This window comes from Nicotiana tomentosiformis, chromosome 7 (assembly GCF_000390325.3).
Source record: "Nicotiana tomentosiformis chromosome 7, ASM39032v3, whole genome shotgun sequence".
In the NCBI taxonomy this organism is placed as follows: domain Eukaryota; kingdom Viridiplantae; phylum Streptophyta; class Magnoliopsida; order Solanales; family Solanaceae; genus Nicotiana; species Nicotiana tomentosiformis.
This window is the reverse complement of record NC_090818.1, coordinates 11407569-11429474: the sequence shown is the minus strand read 5'-3', so window position 1 is coordinate 11429474 and position 21906 is coordinate 11407569. Positions and strand designations below refer to the sequence as shown.

Here is a 21906-nt window from a genome sequence, read left to right as displayed (position 1 = left end):
ATTGGTGAATTATAATTAAGATTAAGTCAACGTTGAAAAACAATATTCATGGCTAAATCATAACCCCAGAACTATGGGTTTAACCACTCATGATAGTGTCAAACAATTTCATAAGTGTTGGATAATTGAAAATACTAAGAAAAGATGAAGAAAACTGAGATATCCTCGCTCCCGAATGTTTCTCGTGTGTATTTTCCTTCAAAGTGACGTCTCCCTCATCAAAATAGGCTTAATCTTGCTTTTATACGCATTGGGTAGGTCTTGGGCCAAAATAACCTTGTCCCGGGCAAAGTTGGAGAAGTTTCCCATCACCAGCGCCCAGGGCAGCGTGGGGCGCTAGCCCTGGCTCTGGCAAATTGAACATTTTGTCCACGATGCCACAGGTGGCGTGGGGCACTACCTGTGGCGCTGGAATTCAACATTTCCTATTTTTCCTCCGTTTTGGCTCTAATCTCGCACCTTTCACCCCCAATTGCTTCCGGATGATTCCTACACATAAAAACATCACGAATTAATATAAATCAATACATTTTACATCTGAAATCCACGAAACACGAGTAAATCATGAGGCGATATACATATAAGTATATATACTTTAAGCTAAATATCAACATCCCACACTTAGACACTTGATTGTTCTCGAGCAATGGGACTATCAACTCTAATCCAATTACGTACACATCTCAACTAGAGAGGAGCACTTCAATTTTTAATCATACACTCTACCTTTGACTATGATCGATACCGGAAATCAAGCATGAACATACAAAATTTACATTCTTTCCATTTCAAACATGCCCAAGTATGTCATTTCAATTCAATCAATTCAAACAACCTATTTGTAACCACCCTACCTCAAGAGCTGACTCGTTACCACTAAGCACCCTCACTCGCGCACTCACCCAACAAGAGAAGTTTACAACATTACCAATCCTTCCTGAGATCATGTGCCCTCACCAACAAACTAAAGAGTGAATATAGAATAGTCCACATATTCAAGTATGCTTTTGAATATAAATTAAGGACATCACACAATTGAGCAAAATTTGCTCACTCTCACAAAGAATTCATGTGCATCCCGTGGTCGTATCATAAACTTGCCCATAGTGTACATCTCTACTAATCTAAGCTAGCCAAATCTAGGATCAATTAGGACTTTAAGGTTATAATGTAGGCTAAGTGACGAGTAGGATACATTTAGGAATAGTGACTAACCCTCCTAAGCACTTTAATACACTATACTAAAAAATCGAGCACATCTTCTTCTCAACCAATTCACTCGTCATACACCATATATAACATAGCCCTCTTTTCAATTAAGCGCATTTATATTTCCACTAGCACGAATTAGTAGGATTAGGAGATGTGTGTTTTTCTACATTATTTGAACTATTCTTTTTCTATCTTGCAATTTTTTTCTTTTTCTCTTTTCCTTTTTCTACACACACTCCATACATTAAGGTTCATCTGCTAGTGACTTTTTTCACAACTTTAGTGCAACTTAAGGGCCCTTCCCTGGTTCCACTCGAAAGCTACTCCCCAATCTCTCACCTTACTTCTTTTAGCGACTAAGTGCCTTAGGAGGTAAAGGTTGAACAATCTAAAATTAAGAACAAAATACGGGTACAACTTGTAATGTGGGTGCCAAAGGAAAGGTCTATAGGCTCAAAGGGGCTAGCAACGGAAAATTTTATTTTTATGTGACAAGAACATCTATGATCAAGCAAGAAACGCGTAAGTCATCTCCTAGACTAGCTCAACTTACTGATTTTGCTTTGATTAACACACGGGGAAAGTTCTAGACTACACAGGATAGTACAGAAGATCACAAATCCTCACATACACACATTGCACATGACTCAATCAAGACGGTTCTGTTCAACTCTCAAGTCCAACAAGAACATAGAATTAAGAAATTTTAAGCAATATTGCACTATATGGCATACAAGTCAAACAACTAAGAGAAGGCGTCACAGAATATGCTATTTATTTTACTCAAGCATCACAATTCAAATCAAATGTACGGGAAGATAGATCGCATGTCATAGCCTAATGTGCTAGCACTAAACATGTCACTAGGCACTTCAGAACAACTCAATTTCTTCCTAACCTACTCCAAAAAAATAATAAAGTACCCGGTTCGAGATACACCCTTGGAAAAGAACCGGTGTCCAAAGAAAAACCAAGGGATACTACCTAACTATCCTAAAAAACATCTTTTTGATGTTGTTAATCGGACTTTATCCCTCAAGAAAATTGTCCAACAGATCCATCTTCGGGAAAAGTCCAAGCTTTTTCTAATTCTTTTTTCTTTTTGCACTTTTGTATTTTTTTTCTTTTTTTTTTCTAAAACAAACTAGACTAAGTAAAACTAATAAAAGAAACAAATTGATAAAATTTATACAAAGTACATCACAAGTAGTAGTTCTCCCACCCTACACTTAGCATATGCATAGTCCCCGATGCATGTAAAAATGTAAAGCAAAGTAGGGTGAAAAGAAAACTCCCTGTCAGTCAGAGTCCTCCTCCTCAGCACGCTTGCCATCCGCAGCTCCCGTCGTTTCATCATCAGGTCCCAGGGGCACCAAATCCATCGGCCCCTTGACATCATCACCAATCTCATCCTCCGTGTCGGAGCCTTTATGAATGTTATCGTCCTCCGACGGGTGAACGGGGCTGCCAGGTGCAATCCCCAACATCTCTTTGGAGGAACTAGACAGATCATTGCATAAATGCATATGCTCGTCGTCTGATACACCCATCCTGCACATTTAAGGAGTTATAGAGATACCTATTAAAGTTCTCGTCTCTTTCATTCTGTGCTGCCTGAGTGAGCTTAGACGTAGTCTCCAACAAAGATGTGATGTCCAACACCCCTTTAGGAGCCTCCACCACCTCGTCATACCCGAGGTATTCCGGAACCTCCCGGGAGAGCATATATTGCGTGAGCAAATTGCCAAAGAAAAACCTTTTAACTCACATTAATGGGTCTCCCAGTCATCAAAAAGAATATCACACACACTCGAGCTTGAGTGCATTCACTGTTGTGTTCAACTGGAATGAGTCGAGCCTGCATGAAAATCTACCATACTTTGCCGGTCTTGTTGAAATTAGAGCGAACCATCTAAAGATGGATATCACCTTACTTTCTCGTCCACTTGGCATTTGAATCGACACCACAAATAGTGTGACGTATCGCCGTATAGCTTGGGCTTTTGACAAATTTCTTTAGCCTCCTCGGGTCTGAGTTCTCAACCCCCAAAAATTCACATAAAGCCCGCCTATTCAGTGGCACGTCTATTCCTCAAACATGTGACCTGAACAAGTCCACATTCCAGTTGGCGTACAGTTCCCGCACCATGCTCAAATTTGCATGGCCGGGGCATTCTATGAATTTGTCCATGTGCAATTCTCGCAAAACGGCCAAGCACTTCCGGGAAGTTCTTTTCTAAAGCTTTCACATTAATCCCCATCTCGGAGACGTACCTCCTATATGGAACAAAATCCCTATGCCATGCGATAGCAGCATCACTGGTTAGTTTCAAATGAGGCATCGGTTGCAATGATGCCTGTTGTGATCCCTCGACAACTTGTTTCCCTTTAGATTGCCTCGATGATCCTTCTCCTTGCTTGCGCTTTTTGGGCGCAGGGGCAGTGGTGGAGGACTTTCCTATTCCATTGTCTTTGTTTGCATTATCACGAGCCATAGCAACCTACAACACAAATAAGTATGAATGTGAGAACGAATCAAGAAATCCACCTAAGGTTATCGTGCGAGTCATAAATGACCCCACATTTAAAACTGAAGGCTCAATGTATGATACTCACAATTCGTGGTTTAAAATGCACAAGTGTTGCACCATAAGACAATGGGTACTCAAGACTTCCCCATGCTACACAATAGCTAAAAGGCACTAACTATGCCACACAAACAAGTGATTGATCATGGCAAAGTGAATTAACCTCAATGCAAGCAAGTGGCATATGGCACTTAAATTTTACAACTACTACACTAAATTAGCTAACTTACAGAGTACTACAACATACATAATATAGGATACATGGTGTGAGCAACATGTGTACATTGAAACCAAGCTCCCAAGTATGTAAAATCATCCCCACATACCCCACACTTAGCCCGATATCACATACAACTACACTCGGTTACTCAGATTTTACCAGTGCACAAAATACTCATTCACACATTTTAACAAACACCTTATGGGCATGAAATGTGTGCACTTTAGTTTAACAATGGTGGAACATGGTGGCTCTCCCAAATGTCAATGAAGTAGAGGGAATTCTAGTTTACTAATCCATATACGATACAACCACAAACATATTTCGTCCCACATTTGGACCACCTACCATAGAACAAGTCTTAAGAATCAACTTAGGTCCAAAATTTAGGGATTAGGGTATTTGGGAGGTGGGATGTTTATTATCATCTACCTATTAAAAGAACAAGAAGAATAAGAATAAGAAAACATACCTGTAGGATTTAGGATAAGAGAAAGAGAGGAGTTTGAGAAATTTGAGAGAGAAAGGGAGAAGGGTCATGGCAGAAAAGGGTTTGAGAGAGAGAGAGAGAGAGAGAGAGAGAGAGAGAGTTACGGGTGTTTGGGAGGGGAGTGTGATATTTGAGTTATGTTTAATTTAAGTTGAGGATGGGTATGGATTATAAGGTGGGTTATAATGTTAGTATAGATGGGTATATGGCCTGGGTTAATGGGTACGGATATTAATCTAATAAATAACAATAACACAAAGAAAACGAAAAAACAAATTTACCTGCCCCCCTAGCCCAGCGGCCCACACTAGGCCTGCCACTGGGGGACTTTGACATTCTGTAAAGGGTGCCTTAGGCAACGTGGGGCGCTGCCTGAGCGCTATTTCGACATTTTTTTTGAAAAAATCATCCCTATCCCCCGATCACTTTATATATTCAATTTACATGCCCACACCATTCTACCGATAATTTTTATGCCTACAAAGAAAATGCAAACTCTAGTCTACTCTAACTAAGCAATGAAAGCAATAAAAATTGGGTTGCCTCCCAACAAGCGCCTGATTTAACGTCGCGACACGACGCAAGACCTTGTTTACACATCAGCGAGTACTACTTTGGTCTTATCACGGTCAATAATTCATCCCCAATAGTGCTTGACTCTGTGTCCATTCACTAAAAATTTCCTTTCACCATGTAAAGCGCGCAACTCAATTGCACCATAAGGAGTGACTCTCACCACCTCAAATGGACCTGACCATCTCGATTTTAATTTCCCAGGAAACAACTTGAGCCAAGAATTGAACAATAATACATGTTGGCCTGGTTCGAAGTGATGTGGCTTGATACGCTTGTCATGCCATCTTTTCGTTTTCTCTTTGTAGAGCTTAGCATTTTCATAAGAGTGCAGCCTGAACTCATCTAACTCATTCAGCTGCAAGAGTCTCTTCTCGCACGTGGCTTCAAGGTCCATATTCAACATTTTAATGGCCAATACACGTTGTGTTCAAGTTCAACAGGCAAGTGACATGCCTTCCCATAGACAAGCTTATACGGCGACGCCCCAATTGGCATTTTGTATGCAGTTCTATATGCCCACAAGGCATTATCTAACTTTGCGGCCCAATCCTTCCTATTCACACTCACCGTCTTCTCCAAAATTTGCTTTATTTCTCTATTAGATACCTCAGCTTGTCCACTTGTTTGCGGATGATATGTCATGGCTACTCTATAGCATACTCCATATTTAGCTAGAAGGTTATTCAATAACCGGTTGTAAAAATGTGTCCCTTCATCATTAATCAAGGCAGGCAGAGTCCCAAACCTCGAGAATATGTTCTTCTTCACAAATGCAGCTACCACCATGGCATCATTCGTTGGCAATGCGATCGCCTCTACCCATTTTGACACGTAGTCATCTGCTAGCAAGATGTATTTCTTTCCTCTGGACAATGGGAATGGTCCCATAAAATCTATCCCCCACACATCAAAATTCTCTCGACCTCTAGGATGTTATTCAAAGGCATCTCATGCCTCTTTGTGATTTTTCCTGTTCTTTGGCATTGGTCACACTTCTTAACAAATTCATAGGCATCCTTGAATAATGTTAGCCAAAAGAACCCAAATTATAATACCTTTGGAGCTGTCCTATCGCCTCCATGATGGCCTCCATAAGGTGATGCAAGATAATCATATAACACTAATTCCTCCTTCTTTTCTGGAATGCATCTCCTCATCAACTTATCAGTACACTGCTTATACAAGAATGGCTCGTCCATAGTAGAAGTTCACAACATATAGAAACCTCTTTCTGGCTTCAGATTCAATTTCAAGAGGAAGTACCCCAATCACAAGATAATTCACATAGTCTTTGTACCATGGGGGATGGCCTTGGGTGATAGCAAAAAGGTTCTCATCAGGAAATGCTTCTTTAATTTGTCCACCCTCCTCCACATGATCATGATTTTTCAGCCTTGATAGATGGCCAGCTACTTGGTTCTTTATGCCCTTTCGATCTTGTATTACTACATTAAATTCATGCAACAACAAAACCCAGCATATCAATCTAGCCTTGGATTTATTTTTTGTAAATAGATACCTGATTGCTACATGATCGGTATGGACTATGACTTTTGTTCCCACCAAGTATGCCCGAAAATTTTCAAAGGCCCCACACAACGGCCAACAACTCTTTTTCAGTGGTGGTGTAGTTCTGTTGTGCATCATCAAGAGTCTTACTCGCATAGTAAGTGGAATAAAACATCTTGTCCTTCCTCTGGCCTAGCACTGCCCCAATAACATGGTCACTTGCATCACACATAAATTCAAATGGTAAGGACCAATCCGGTGCTACAATAATAGGGGAAGCCACCAACTACTTTTTGAGCTATTCAAATGCCTTTAGGTAGGCTTCATCAAAATTGAAAGTTACATCCTTTTCAACCAACTTGCACAAAGGAGTAGCAAGTTTTGAAAAATCCTTAATTAAGCGTCTATAGAATCCAGCATGTCCCAAGAAACTCCGGACACCATTCACAGAAATGGGTGGAGGTAATTTTTCAACTGCCTCCACATTCGCCTTATCAACTTCAAAGAGTCATAATAAGAAGACCCAAAGACTGAAAAATCATTCATAAAGACTTCCACAAATATTTCCACCATGTCGGTGAAAATCGCCATCATGCACCTTGGAAAGTGGCTAGTGCATTACAAAGACTAAACGGTATTCGCTTGAAGGCAAAAGTGACATAAAGACAAGTAAAAGTGGTCTTTTCCTGATCCTCTAGGCATATGACAATCTGGTTGTACTCCGAATAACCATCAAGAAAGCAATAATATTCATGCCCCGCCAATCTGTCCAACATTTGGTCAATGAATAGATATGGGAAGTGGTCCTTGCGGGTTGCTTTGTTGAGCCTTCTATAATCAATGCAAACTCTCCACTCTGTCATGATGCGAGTAGGAATTAGCTCATTTTTCTCATTCTCTACCACAGTCATCCCCCTTTTGGGGAACACATTGCACGAGGCTTACCCAGTTGCTGTCAGAGAAAGGAAAGATGATACCTGCATCGAGCCACTTAATTATTTCCTTCTTCACGACCTCTTTCATAATAGGATTTAATCTCCTTTGCTGCTCAACACTGGGGCGGTGTCCATCTTCCAGAAAGATTTTATGCATCCAAAACGATGGACTGATTCCCTTGATATCAGAAATTGTCCACCGAATAGCCTTTTTATGCTCGCGAAGCACTCTAAGCAATTTTTCTTCTTGTACATTTGTCACGCTAGATGAGATAATCACTGGCAATGTCTCAGAGTTCCCCAAATAGGCATAGCACAGATGCGCTGGAAGGGGCTTAAGTTCTAGCTTTGGAGCTTCTTCAATAGATGGCTTAGGATGGGTCAGAGTGACAGGCCTGTCCAACTCCATAAATCTCCCAAACCCATAGACAAAACTGCAAGACATGTCAAGTACTTTTTCAATTTCTCCCATCATCTTATCTTCACTGTCTTCTTCATCCCCAATCAAAGCTCGTTTAAGAGGATCTATGGGGCTTATATAAGGCACCAATGACGTAGTATCACTTTCCACCACAAAAATCATGGATAGCTCTTCATAGTGGGCTGGCAATCTGAGTGCTTTATACACTTTGAATACTTCCACTCGATCACCTACTCTCATCATCATCGTTCCTTCACATACATGAATAATAGCTCGGACTGTGGCTATGAATGGACGCCCCAAAATAAATGGGACATCCTGATCAGGCTCGTAGTCCAAGATAATGAAATCAACAGGGAATATGAAAGAACCCACTTGAACTAACACATCTTCAATCACTCATTCAGGATGAGAAAGGGAGCGATTGGCCAACTGTAAGATTACTGTTGTTGGGCGTGGCTCACCCAAACCCTAACTGTCTGAACACAGATAGTGGCATCAAATTGATGCTCGCTCCAAGATCACGCAAAGCTCATCCGACTGCATGCTTACCAATCGAGATTTGGATAGTAAAACTACTTGGATCCTTCAATTTCTAAGGTATCTTGCTTTGAATTCTTGAGCTAAATTCCTGAGTGAGTGCAACAGTCTTAAACTCGGTCAACCTCTTTTTATTTGCCTCTATGTCCTTGATGTATTTTGCATATTTGGGCACTTCTTGCAGGATGTCTACCAGTGGAATATTGATTTGCACCTACTTCAAAATATCAAGAAACTTTTTATACGCGACATTATCTTTCACTTTCTGCAATCTTTGAGAGAACGGGGGTGGTGGCCTCGCAACTAATAGTGGGGGTTGCTTAGCCACCGCCTCATCTGCTGGCTTCTCTAACTTTTTATTTTTCTGATTCTGCCTCTATGGTGGTCGGCTTCTCATTAAATGTCACATGTTTTCTCTTTTTCGACTGAACTTCTTCTAACTGTCTCTCATTCCTCAATGACACCACATTAATAGACGCCTTAGGATTAGCCTTAGTGTCGCTTGGAAGAGCTCCAACTGGTCGAGTATTTTGGGCACTGGCAAGTTGTCCCATTTGTCGCTCCAAATTACTCATCGCTGATACTTGAGCTTGCCGGTCAGCCATTAATTTCTTAATCATCTCTGCTACTTGGGCCTGCTAGTCAGTCATAAATCTCTTCATCATCTCCTCAAGGTGAATCGTCGAGTTTGCATGTTGTTCTGCCTAAGGTGGTCTATATTATTGTTGAGGTGCTTGTGGCCTGTACTGATTCTGAGTACCTTGGTTTCCACCCTAAGAGAAGTTTGGGTGGTTCCTCCAGTTAGGATTGTAAGTGTTCACATACTGGTTTGTCTGGTCCCTATTTGCATTACCCACAAAACAGACAGACTCTGGATTAACTAGGCATAAGTCACTCGTGTTACCCTCTCCACATACTTCACAAAACAATTGAACCTCTTATACTGGCTGGGCTTGTTGCTTGTTAATAACCAAGGTCATTTGATTGACTTGGTTGATCAAAGTGGAAATCTGCGCTGATAATGTAGAGACGACATCTAACTCAAGAACCCTTGCAGATTTTTGCACTGTGTGTCTGCCCATCTCTCCTTTCCAATCAGGATTGCTTTTGGAGAATTTGTTTAATAACGCATATATCTCATCAAAGCTTTTCTCCAACACTTGACCTCCAGCTGTAGCATCTACAACAATCTTTATCTTAGGATACAGCCCTTCTATGAAAGTGTGAGCTAGCACTTCATTTGTCTAATTGTGATGAGGACAGTTTCTGAGCATCCCCTTGAACCTCTCCCAAGCTGAGTATAAAGACTCCCCTGATTTCTGTTTGAAGGCGACTATCTCACTTCTGATCTTTGCAGTTTTTCTTGAAGGGAAGAACCTTGCCAGAAGTTTCCTTGCCAGATCATTCCATGATGTAATAGAATTAACTGGTTCTACCTTCAACCATCGCTTTGCTTCGCCCAACAGAGAGAACGGGAACAGTGTGAGACTCACATAGTTTGGAGTGACTCCATTAGTGATATAAGTATCACTAATCTCCAAGAAGTTCAGGATGTGCTTGTGTTGGATCCTCGTGTGGAAGACCCATAAACTGCCCATTCGCATGTAGTAGCTGGATCATGCTCTATTTCAGCTCAAAGTGCCCAGTGATTCTGGGCTTCACAATGTTGGAGGTGACATTGGAAATGCTGGGCCTCGCCGCCACCTCCTGAATAGCCATATGTTGCTCATCTGCCATGTTCACAGGAAATTGAACGAGTGCCTGTATATTATTTGTGTCCCTTGCTTCCCTTAACCTCCTATGAAATGTTCTCTCACCTTGAAGTCTGTCGTGGCTTCTGACCCTTCGTATTCAATTAAGGTTCCTAAGATCATAGCAACAATTACGTAACGTTAGACTTGACGAAATAAATAATTATAGCTAAAACTAGAAAGTAGTCAATATTCCGACAACAATGCCAAAAACTTGTTGCTCCCAAACGCACATACAAGTATACGTGGTCGTACAAGTAATAAAATAATAAGTCGAGTGTAGAACCCACAGAGACTTGAAATAATAGATTGCGAGTCATGTTCCTTCACACTCCACGCCAAAAAGAAATAAGAGGAAAAGAATAACCATAAAACAGTTGAATGCACATTGGTTATGACTTATGAACATGGTGTTCACCGTAAGAAATTGAATTAGAAGTATCCGTTGGGATTTCGACAAAATTCAAACAAAGACAACAAATAGGAAACTAGCGAGTGCACACTCAGTATGTTGATGTTGTCTTATTTGGTAGGATAATAACATGAGTTGGCCCTAAATGCAGCGAGGTGTCATGTTTCACAATTTCGTATCTTTTGAATAAACTACTTTTGTATGATAGTTGAGATGTTAATGACACTTTAGACTCTATTTAGTAAAATGCAATCATGTTCCTGGACTTCCTTCTTTTAAAAGTCTATTTGTAAAGTGGTACAACATAAACATCAAATAAGAAAATCCTGTATATATGCACCGGTGTCTTTATCAATTTAACTTACTGGACTGTAATTGAAATTTTGTTGAAACTTATACTTGTTATGTTTAATATGGAATTCACTAAGCCAAAAAACTATCATTGAGGTAAATAACATATCAAAAGTTGAGTGTGATCCGGCCACAAACCGGAAAAGACACTAAACTTCCTAAATGCATATACTTTGTTGGCTTTCATACATTAAATTGAATGTTTTAATCCTTTTAACTTACTGGACTATAATTAAATCACGTTGTGTTGTTTTTAATAGAAAATTTACCAAGCATATACCTTGTTGGTTGCCATACATTACTAGAATACTAGTCTAATCTTACCTTATAAAAGTAAACTAATAAATGTTCTTAATATACATCTTCATTTATAGAGAGCATTTTTTTCTCTCCACCGTGATTCAGAGCTGGTAATAGTGGCCCAAAGCATAAAATCGAAACGAACAACCAGGGATAGAACAAGATGAGAAGAGTTGATAATTGATGGTTGGAACGTAAATGCCCTTTCTTAAACTCTAGGTAGAAATATATGTGATGACTATTGACTTGTTTGGGATCATGAACATAGTGAGAAAAACAACAGCAACAGCTTTTTAAGAGTCCTATATTTAGGCTATTTCAGACTTATGTGTATTCTTCATGTGTCCAATTGCATGGTACGTCAAAATATTTAGTCTAGAATTGATTGAGCTACCACCTAGTGCCGCTCAAGGGCCAAGATACTAAAGCAAGGGCTTTAGGCCCCTAAATTTCTAAGGCCCCATTTTTTTAATTAATAGCAAAAATATGTTTATCTATGGTAGACTTTCTTTTTAGAAAATGTTTAATGTTCATGGTAAAAAAGTATTTTAATATTAATATTTTTTTCTTTCTCATAATAAAACTTGTATTTTAAATTCTCCTTCTTCATCATTAAATTATTTATTTTCTAAAAAACACAAACGAAAGGCATTGAATAAATTAAAATTGCATTTTTCGTTCTTTCTCTGGTTCTCAAGCATTGCAGCAAACAAATTAAAAATATAGAATTTTCATTCTGATATCAAGTTATCAACGTTTACAATCAGGTCGATTATTCTAACTTGCTACCGTCTTTTTCTTTAAATTTGAAATTTATTTTTGGTATTTCTATACTAGTATATTTCTTTTCATTATTTTATCAGAATTTAAATATGTCAACTATAAAGATGAATCATGTTATTTAATATGATATTTTTTAAAGCTTAAAGCCCCTTAATAGGGGGATTTGCAGTCGTACCCTATATTTATGCCACCTTTTAACCTGTACCATATTTTTAAAAATTATTGATTTGGTAGCCAGTTGACAAAAAATCCGTAATAATATGATAATTACACCCCTGATAGTATTAGCATTAGCATGCTACTTTGGAGATGACCTCATTCGCATTAGCATACTGTAAACCAAGCCCTGATAAACGTAGGAGCATGCTAACGTTTGGAGATGACGTTGTTTTATAGTACCAGGGGTTATTCATTAGCATGCGAGATGGTGTAAAACTTCAGTCAATTACAGTAGCAGCTGAAGTTATTTTACATTGAAGCTAAAACATCATGCTAATGCATGCTGAAGTTATTTATCCTACAGTCAACAGTTTTGTCTTGAGTTTTATCCAAAACTTCAGTCTAAACATGCTGAAGTTATTTAGTTTATTTGCTAAAATTTCAGACTAAACATGATAAAGTTATTTAGTTTATTTGCTAAAATGTCAGTTTAAACATGATGAAGTTATTTAGTTCATTTGCGAAAACTTCAGACTAAACATGCTTAAGTTTTTGTCTTGCAATATGTAATTTTCTAGTGAGTTTTTGCTAATGCATGCTGAAGTTATTTAGTTCATTTGCTAAAATTTCAGACTAAACATGCTGAAGTTATTTAGTTCATTTGCGAAAACTTCAGACTAAACATGCTTAAGTTTTTATCTTGCAATATGTAATTTTCTAGTGAGTTTCAGACTAAACATGCTTAAGTTATTTAGTTTATTTGCTAAAATTTCAGACTAAACATGCTTAAGTTATTTAGTTCATTTGCTAAAATTTCAGACTTATCATGCTTAAGTTATTTAGTTCATTTGCTAAAACTTCAGACTAAACATGCTTAAGTTATTTAGTTCATTTGCTAAAACTTCATGCCAAAACATGCTGAAGTGTTGTCCTGCAGTCTACAGTTTTGTCAATAATCATGAAGGGCAAAATCATCTTTTTAAAATACTTTTAATAAAAAAATGGGTACGGACGCAAACAGAAACACAAAACGGGTATAAGTTAAAAGAAGACGACCAAATAGGGTGCCCCATGCAATTTTTACCTCTTAATATTAGTTACAAAAAGGCCTCTTGCTAAACTTCGGCTTTAGGCCCCAATTTTCTTGAGCCGCCCCTGCTACCACCATCATTCCCTAACTGGCCAGTTGCAAAATCAACACGTCCAAAAGACCTCATATTATCACCAGACTGGCTATGAGCTTGCAAAGCCTGACCAGAAACTTGGCCATTTTGCCAAACCTGATTAAAACTAGTCCTTCCACTAGGAAGTTCCAAAGTTGCAAAAATAATGTATTCATTATTTAAAAACTCTGCTTCAATTCTTGGCACATTAAAACTCAAAGAACCTTGTCTAAACTGAGCAAGATAATCAGCAATAGGAGCAGTGTAAGCTTGAATTTGGCCACTGGAATTTTTAAATGCAACCAAACACTGTGTACCAACCATTCTTCCTCCAGTAATATTAAAACCCCAAGCTACCCAATCTGAATCTGTAACTCCTCTATGTCTATAAGCAAGATCAACTGTGTGATTATCTGAATGATAAGTTCAGTGAAGAACAGAATTGAGCAAAGGTAGAGGATTCACTACAAGAAATTGAGGATACGACGACATTTATTTAGTGACTGTTGAAATAAATGTCAGAAAAAAAGATATTTTTGATATTTATGACAAAATGTCGTAAAAACTACGACATTTGATATAAATTATCATAGAAACAATGACATTTGATACTAAATGTCGTAAAAAAATGACATTTGATACGAAATGTCGTCGGAACAATGACATTTTTGAAGAAATGTCGTAAAAAGTATGACACTTGCTACAAAATATCGTAAAAACTAGTCATTTGATACAAAATGTCGTAAAAAAGATGACATTTGGTACAAAATGTCATAAAAACGACATTTGATGCAAAATTTAGTAAAAATATGACACTTATATCAAATGTTGTAAAAACATTTTGATACAACTGACAAAAAATATGACCATACTTTAAATGTCATATTATTTGTCGGTAGTTACGAACATTTACATCTACTATTGAAAATTTCTCTAATTTTTCGAATTTTAAATCATTCTTTGTCTAAAAAAAATCATCCTTTATATTTAATATTTAATTAGTGATAATTACCTATAACATAAACGATTTCTCTCTTCCTCCGGGGTAGGGGTAAGGTCTGCGTACACTCTACCCTCCCCAGACCCTACTTGTGGGATCATACTGGGTTGTATTGTTGTTGTTGTTGTTGTTGTTGTTGTTGTTGTTGTTGTTGTATAAATGATTTCTCTTATTGTTGATTAAAATTTTAAAAGGTTAATTCGTCTAGGACTAGCTCCTGGACTAAGCATTTGCAACGGCTCAAGTGTAGGGCTTAATTTGTGAGGCTTATATCCCAAAAATATGGTTATGCGCCCTAAACACGCCGATCGCTCAGCGTTCGAGGCTCACTCAACAATTACCAGGTAAATCATATGTTAAAATTTCTAATTAATAGTGTTGACCCTCAAAATACATTAACAATTGAATGATCTTAACTCAAATAACGAGTCATAGTATTGCATATTTACGAAGTGAGAACATCGTGAGGGTGAATATCATTTGAATATTTTTTCTAAATATATATATATATATATATATATATATATATATATATATATATATATAGCCGAACTTTATATCTTCACTCGCTATAATTGGTTTTTTTCTTAGTTTTTTTATCTCCCAAAATTATTATGAGACTTTTATTATTTTACTATTTAAAAGTAATTTTATATTTATTTATGAAGGAGTAATATTTTGAATTATAATATTAATAAAGTTTATTGATTATTTACTTTTAGGAAGGTAACTAAATTTGTAGTTTGATAATAATATATAACATTTAGCCTTTTAGGGAAGTAATAAAATGTGTTTTTTGATAATAATTTTAACACTATTGCATTATTTATACTTGTAAAACTGTTAGATATTTTGGTTTTTTATGAGTTCGCTTATTCCTTTGATTTTTTTAAACTTTTAATGTACTTTCTATCTTTTTATTTTCTTTTCGATTTCTTAAACTAAAAATATAAAGGTTCACGAAGCTTACACCTCACCCGATATTAAATAAAATTTCCATGTCGTATCACGTTAAAATATTGTGCCTATTTAAAACTTTTTATTAAAATATCAATTTTTAGTAAAAATATACTCCCTCCGTTTCAATTTATGTGAACCTATTTCCTTTTTAGTCCGTGCCAAAAAGAATGACCTCTTTCCTTATTTGGAAATAATTTACCTTTATGCAACGATTTATAGCCACACAAAATATATGTGCCTCATTTTACACCACAAGTTCAAAAGTCTTCTCTCTTTTCTTAAACTTCGTGCCCAATTAAATGGGTTAACATAAATTGAAACAGAGGGAGTATATATTATTATTACTACTACTTACTAGATGTTGGATTTATTTAAAGATGAAATATTTAAAATAAAACAAAAATATTGATAGAACCAAGGAACCCACCATTGATCACAATTTAAAACATAAGTGAAATTAGCCGTACTCCAAGCCTTAGAAGTCCTCAGTACCTATCCGCTCCTTTCTCAATCTAAATCTCGAATCGGGTTTGGCACAAAATCTCAAATTGGGTTTGGCCAGAATTTCTACAAGGAGCTATGTATGGAGAGTATTGGAGATTTAGAAGGAAAAGATTTTGGCGGTAAGAATTTTGCTCCCCTCCTCCCAATTCTACAAAATACAGTTTCCTTCCTTAGTTAGAATTCTTCACAAAAACCTAATATTTACATTTGGTTGTGCTATAATAGATACTTGGAGAAGAAAAAAGTTTTATAACCGAGGTTTTTGCTGCTGAAATTTCACAAAGCTTATTTTCTACAAAGTCAAGGTACCAGTTTAGTTGACAAATTTCTTTTTTTTTCCTTAGTTGTTTGGATTTGGGTTAACAGATTTCTTTCTTTTTCTTAATTTTTCGAATTTGGGTTAAGCATTTTCTTTCTTTTTCTTAGTTGTTCGGATTTTTTTTTGAAGACTGTTAATTTTTTTTAACCTGATAAAGGAAGAGAGTCCCGTAGGTTGTTTGGCCAACATAGAAATAGTATATTAATTTAAATATAAAAGAACAGATAAATAATAACGAACACAATAGACCTAGATTTTTATAAGCAACTCTAACTTATTTGGGGATGAGACATAGTTTGATTAATTGATGGATGGAAGAAAGTTCGTTTTTTTGGGGCAGTTCTTTAATTTGTTTTGCTTTATTCATATCTCTAATATGAGATTTTTGTGTTCTAAAAATACTTAGTAGGTTTCTTCTTTCCTAGTTGTTTAGAAGTTTGCTTGCAAAGTGTTTGTAATACTTAAACTTTATGTATAGAAATAATGGTACTATTTGAAAAGATTGGATTAGTATGATGTCATTTACTAGTTTAATCTAAAATAGAGCTAAATCAAGTTCAATCAAATATCAATTTGATACTTGTCTTTTAAAAGTTATATTTACTCAAGATGTCAATTATGGTATTCTATAGTTTGATTTTGCTTAGTCATGATAAAATATTATATATTGTGGCAATAGAGTGAACTAGTTTGTAAGATTCATTTTTGAAAAAAACTAAAGAAACTAGATATGTTTTTTTTCCATGCCTTGAATGAACACATTTGTATAGTCATTAGTAAAGTATATAAATTAAAATAAATATTTGTATTCTGCGATATACTCTTTGTAGTTTCTATCTATAATTAATCTCTTTTAGTTGATTTTTTTGCTATATATATAGGTTATTCTTAATGGATATATATATAAAGAGAGAGAGAGAGAGGTTATTCTTAATGGATAAGAGTTGGATAAACATATCGAATAGGAATGATCCTTTATATGAGAATGGAGCCAAAAAATTTCTTTATTTTGCCTCATTAGATAGGCCTAATGCATCTGAAATCTTGTGTCCATGTCGGAAGTGTCGTAATATGAAATTTATCCCGAAAGAGTTGATTGTTCAACATATTGTGGTTGATGGATTTTTACCTAGTTACGTTAATTGGATTTTTCATGGTGAGACATCATCTTCATCAATGTCTATGGATAGATTAGATAGAGGTGATGAGATACAAGACTTGGTGCATGATGCTTTTGGAGTTCCTCCTACTAGTGACTTTATTAATACGGACATTCGTGGTGATAGTTTTGGTGGGTTAAATCAACATAATGTCGGATTTGATAAGAAAACAGAGAAGTTTTTTAACTTATTGAAGGAAGCTGAGCGTGAATTATATCCCGGAAGCAAATATTCATTTCTTTCTTTTCTTGTTCATCTATTACATTTAAAGTGTCTCAATGGGTAGAGTAACAATTCATTTTCCATGCTGTTAGAGTTATTAAAAGATATGTTTCCTGAAGGTGAAATGTTACCTAAGTCCTTTAATGATGCAAAAATAATTATTAAAGATTTAGGACTCGAATACAAAAAAATACATGTGTGTCCAAATGATTGTATGATCTCTTGGAGTGAGACAAAAGATCGAACTGATTGTAAGTTTTGCAAAGCTCCAAGATACAAATAATTTGTAGGTGAATCTGGTAGTTTGGAAACCTCAAACAAATCCAGCAAAGGTGTTTAGATACTTTCCATTGATACCGAGGCTTCAAAGATTATTTATGTCATCTAAAACATCTACTGATATGAGATGGCATGCAGAAGGTCGCACTAAAGACGGGGTAATGCGGCATCCTGCTGATAGTATTGCTTGGAGAAAATTTGATGAATCGCATCAAGATTTTTCTCAAGATCCTCGAAATGTTAGACTTGGATTAGCTTCAGATGGATTTAATCCATTCAAGTCTATGTCTATCTCACATAGCACATGGCCAGTTGTCTTGGTTCCATATAACTTGCCACCGTGGTTGTGCATGAAGCAACCATACATGATATTATCAATGATTATTGATGGCCCTCATGCACCGGGCAATGATATTGATGTCTATCTACGACCGTTAATTGATGAGTTAAAAGGATTGTGGGTTGGTGTTGACACTTATGATGCATCAAAGAATCATATATTTCAAATGCGTGTTTCATTGCTTTGGACAGTCAGTAATTTTCCAGCACTAGGTAACTTATCAGGATATGGTGTGAAAACTAGATATGCTTGTCCATGTTGTCTGACCAAGACTAAATTTCTGAGATTGAAATATGGGCGAAAATATTGTTTCATGTCGCACAGGCGATGGTTACCCCATGGGCACAAGTTTCGAAAAGATAAAGTTTTGTTTGATGGTTTTAAGGAGTTAGAGGCAACACCTAAATATTTGTCAGGTATTGAATTTCTTAAGCAATTGAAAGGTATTAAAAATAAATTCAAAAAATGTCCATCGACCAAATCCCAGAAAAGAAAATGGAAGAATTCTGATCATGTTGATGATGCCATGTTGCAATATTTATAGAAGAAAAAGAGCATATTTTTTGAGTTAGACTACTGGAAAGATAATATGATTCGTCATAATCTTGACACAATGCATATTGAAAAGAATGTATTTGGCAATATATTTTGGACATTACTAAATGTTGACGAGAAAGGAAAAGACAATCTGAATTCTCATTTGGATTTACAAGAGATGGGGAATCGAAAGGCGTTGCACCCTTAAAAAAGAGCTAATGGCAAATACTATCTACCTCCGGCATGTTTCACCTTGAGCAATGCACAAAAAGATATGCTCTTACAAGTTTTAAGAGATGTGAAAATACCGGATGGATATGCTTAAAATATATCACGTTGTGTTGATCTTAAGCAACGCACTGTGCATGGATTGAAGAGTCATGACTGTCATATTTTAATGCAACAACTCCTTCCTATTGCTTTGCGAGGCCTCCTTCCCATGAATGTCCTTAAGCCAATTATCGAATTAAGTAACTTTTTTAGGGGCATCTGTTCAACAGTTATGAATATAGGTGAATTAGAAAAGCTCCAAGATCGAGTTGCAATAACTCTTTATCATTTGGAGAGAATATTTCCTCCATCTTTTTTTGATATCATGGAACATCTAGTCATCCATTTAGCTGAAGAGGCAAAGATTGGTGGACCTCCACAATACCGTTCGATGAGGGCATTTGAAAGGTATCATTTCGTTATTCTTATTTATAGTACTTATGAAGTATTATATTGAACTATAATATTATTTATTATTTTAGGTACTTGCTTACTCTTAAAAATTATGTGAGGAGTAGAAGCCATCCAGAAGGTTCAATTGCAGAGGAATATTGGATAGAAGAGTGCATGACATTCTGCTCAAGATATTTACATGATGTGGAGACAAAGTTAAATCAACCTTTAAGAAATTATGGCTTGTATAATGAGATTCCAAATCAAGAGGGTCGTCAGTCAACTAAAATTGACGGGTTTAGGCTTGATGACATTACCCATGCCCAAGCACACATATATGTTTTATTTAATTCTGCTACCATAACTCCATATCGCGAGTAAGTATCAATAATATTCTACTTTAAAATTAATTATTAGGTTATAATATTTATAATTTCTTTATTAAGTTTTTATGTGTTTTACTTTTGCAGTGAGCATATAAAAGAAATCAAGAAGCAAAATCCTCGTCTATCGAGACATGATGTGGATCGGATTCACAATGAAAAATTTCACATATGGTTTAGAAAATATATAATTGTAAACCAGCTAAAATGCTTTTACACACACACACACTATATAGAACATCATTTTATAATTAGTTCTTGTTTATTTATAATTGATAGGTTGAGAAGATACATATGGCAGGTGAGCAAATACCAGAAGAAATTCAAAATCTAGCTATTGGCCCATCAAAGCAATCAAAAAGGATGAGCGGATACATAAGTAATGGAGTTAGATACCTAACAAAGTCTCGTGATGCAAAGCTAAAAACACAAAATAGTGGAGTTATGGTAAAGGCTGCCACTCAGAGCTATGCAAGCGCAAGAGACAGAAATCCTATATTAGCAGAAGTCACCTTTTATGGAATTCTCACGGACATAATTGAGTTGTATTATACCGCAAACCTCAAGTTTATTCTATTTAGATGTGAATGGGTGGACAATAACAAGGGGCTTATTGTGGAAGATGATTATGGGTTTACTCTTGTTAATTTTTCTCATCTACTCTATAAAAGGCAGCATCCGTCAAATGAACCTTTCATCTTTGCTTCTCAAGCTCAATAGGTGTTTTATGTCCATCATCCAATGGCAAAAGAATGGCAGATTATAGTTGAAATTAAACCAAGAGATTTTTATAATTTAGGTGAAAACAAACCAACAAATGAGCATATGGAAGAGCACATGGAATTGTGGCCAGAACAACAGCTGGATGATACTACATTTGAAAATAAAGAGGATATTGAATGGGTTAGAGAAGGTGTGCCGGGAATTGAAATTGACCCACTTACTTTGAAAAGTAATGAGACATATGATGAAGAAAACAGACATATCTTAGTTACTTTTATTATTTTTGTCATTATTTTAGTAAAGATTGTTATTGAACATATATAGATCATCGTGTTGGGGATTTCTTACTATGCGTTTTAGTTGTTTAAATCTCGTATGTGCATGTGTCTTTTTATTTGGCTTGTTAGTTTGATATTATTTTATACTTTTGGATAGTAAAAAATATTTTTCAATTTTGCAGGAACTATAGTATTTGAGCAACTTTATTGTGATGGTAAGAAAAAGACAGAGAAATTCCAGTCAAGAAATGCTTCTGCCTGATTTTTCGGAGCAACAAGAAGAACAAATGAGAGGTGCGGCAATGCCTCAACCACCTCAAAACTGGCCACAAAATGAAGGACAAGCTATCCGATATGGTAAATCAAGAAATGATTCACATGAAATAGAAAATTCCCTAGGTACTTATTCGATATAATATCTTATCTTTCTTGAATAGTTACACTTTGTGTATTTGTATACTTTTTCATAAGCAACCTCTTTTTTATATTTGTTTATTGCAGACTCTAGTGCTAGTGAAGTGTAATCTAAGCGACCTAGGGTCCTACTCCGATGCACTCAGGATGGGGAAAAGATGGTGGCATTTTACATGTTGAGTTCAATGATCTTAGCCAAGCTATTGGGCCTGATGCAGTTAGATTGAATTCAAAACTTGGTTTCATAGCACGAAATGGCATTTAGCTCCCTTAAATCATAAAGTGTCACGACCCAAAATCCAACTAGTCGTGATGGCACCTAACCCAACCCACTAGGTAAGCCAACTTTCAACTATCCAATTCCAATAACAATTAATAAAGAAATTTAAGTAAATAATTATCTTAACCTTATACATTCCCCAAGAACTAGTAGTACAAATCATGAGTTTCTAAGAATAGAGTATACAAAGTGAAAACAAAATAATACATAGTCTATTTGAATAATACATAAACAGAGCTTTTATAAATCTAAGGCTACCCTGAACAAGAGGCAGCTACAACAGGAATGCAAGTACATCTTAAAGTCCTGCAACCATCGAGTACAACAACAATAATAGCCAACATCTGCACGCAATGTGCAGAAGTGTAGTATCAGTACAACCGACCCCATGTACTGAGTAAGTAACAAACCTAGCTGTAGGTTGAAAGTAGTGA

General features: G+C 36.3%; 2 protein-coding genes and 1 non-coding gene across 6 annotated transcripts; 2 read left to right on the top strand and 1 right to left on the bottom strand.

Moving 5' to 3' along the window:
- Window positions 1-6893: 6893 nt before the first annotated feature.
- On the bottom strand, window positions 6894-8197 carry LOC138895244 (uncharacterized). Its single transcript, XM_070179916.1, has 3 exons — window positions 7573-8197; window positions 7194-7451; window positions 6894-7093 (listed from the first exon to the last, which is right to left on the bottom strand). Exons 1-3 carry the CDS (start codon window positions 8195-8197, stop codon window positions 6894-6896), a joined length of 1083 nt encoding a protein of 360 aa, XP_070036017.1.
- Window positions 8198-9737: 1540 nt separating this feature from the next.
- LOC117276920 (small nucleolar RNA R71) lies at window positions 9738-9842 on the top strand. The gene has a single exon (XR_004507183.1). It is a non-coding gene; the product is annotated as a small nucleolar RNA R71 (small nucleolar RNA).
- A 5967-nt stretch (window positions 9843-15809) lies between these two features.
- On the top strand, window positions 15810-21450 carry LOC104088067 (uncharacterized). Of its 4 annotated transcripts, none has more exons than XR_011409511.1 (8): window positions 15810-15993; window positions 16100-16179; window positions 17993-19409; window positions 19484-19771; window positions 19865-19970; window positions 20057-20690; window positions 20961-21177; window positions 21280-21450. XR_011409511.1 is itself a non-coding variant. In XM_070181315.1 (6 exons), exons 3-6 carry the CDS (start codon window positions 19129-19131, stop codon window positions 20495-20497), a joined length of 1116 nt encoding a protein of 371 aa, XP_070037416.1. In that variant the 5' UTR covers window positions 15810-15993; window positions 16100-17074; window positions 17117-19128; the 3' UTR covers window positions 20498-20869. The 4 variants fall into 4 exon arrangements, 1 of the variants encoding a protein (XP_070037416.1); XR_011409510.1 differs by having other exon boundaries at window positions 16100-17074; window positions 17117-19409; XR_011409512.1 differs by lacking the exon at window positions 16100-16179.
- The last annotated feature ends 456 nt before the right edge of the window (window positions 21451-21906 follow it).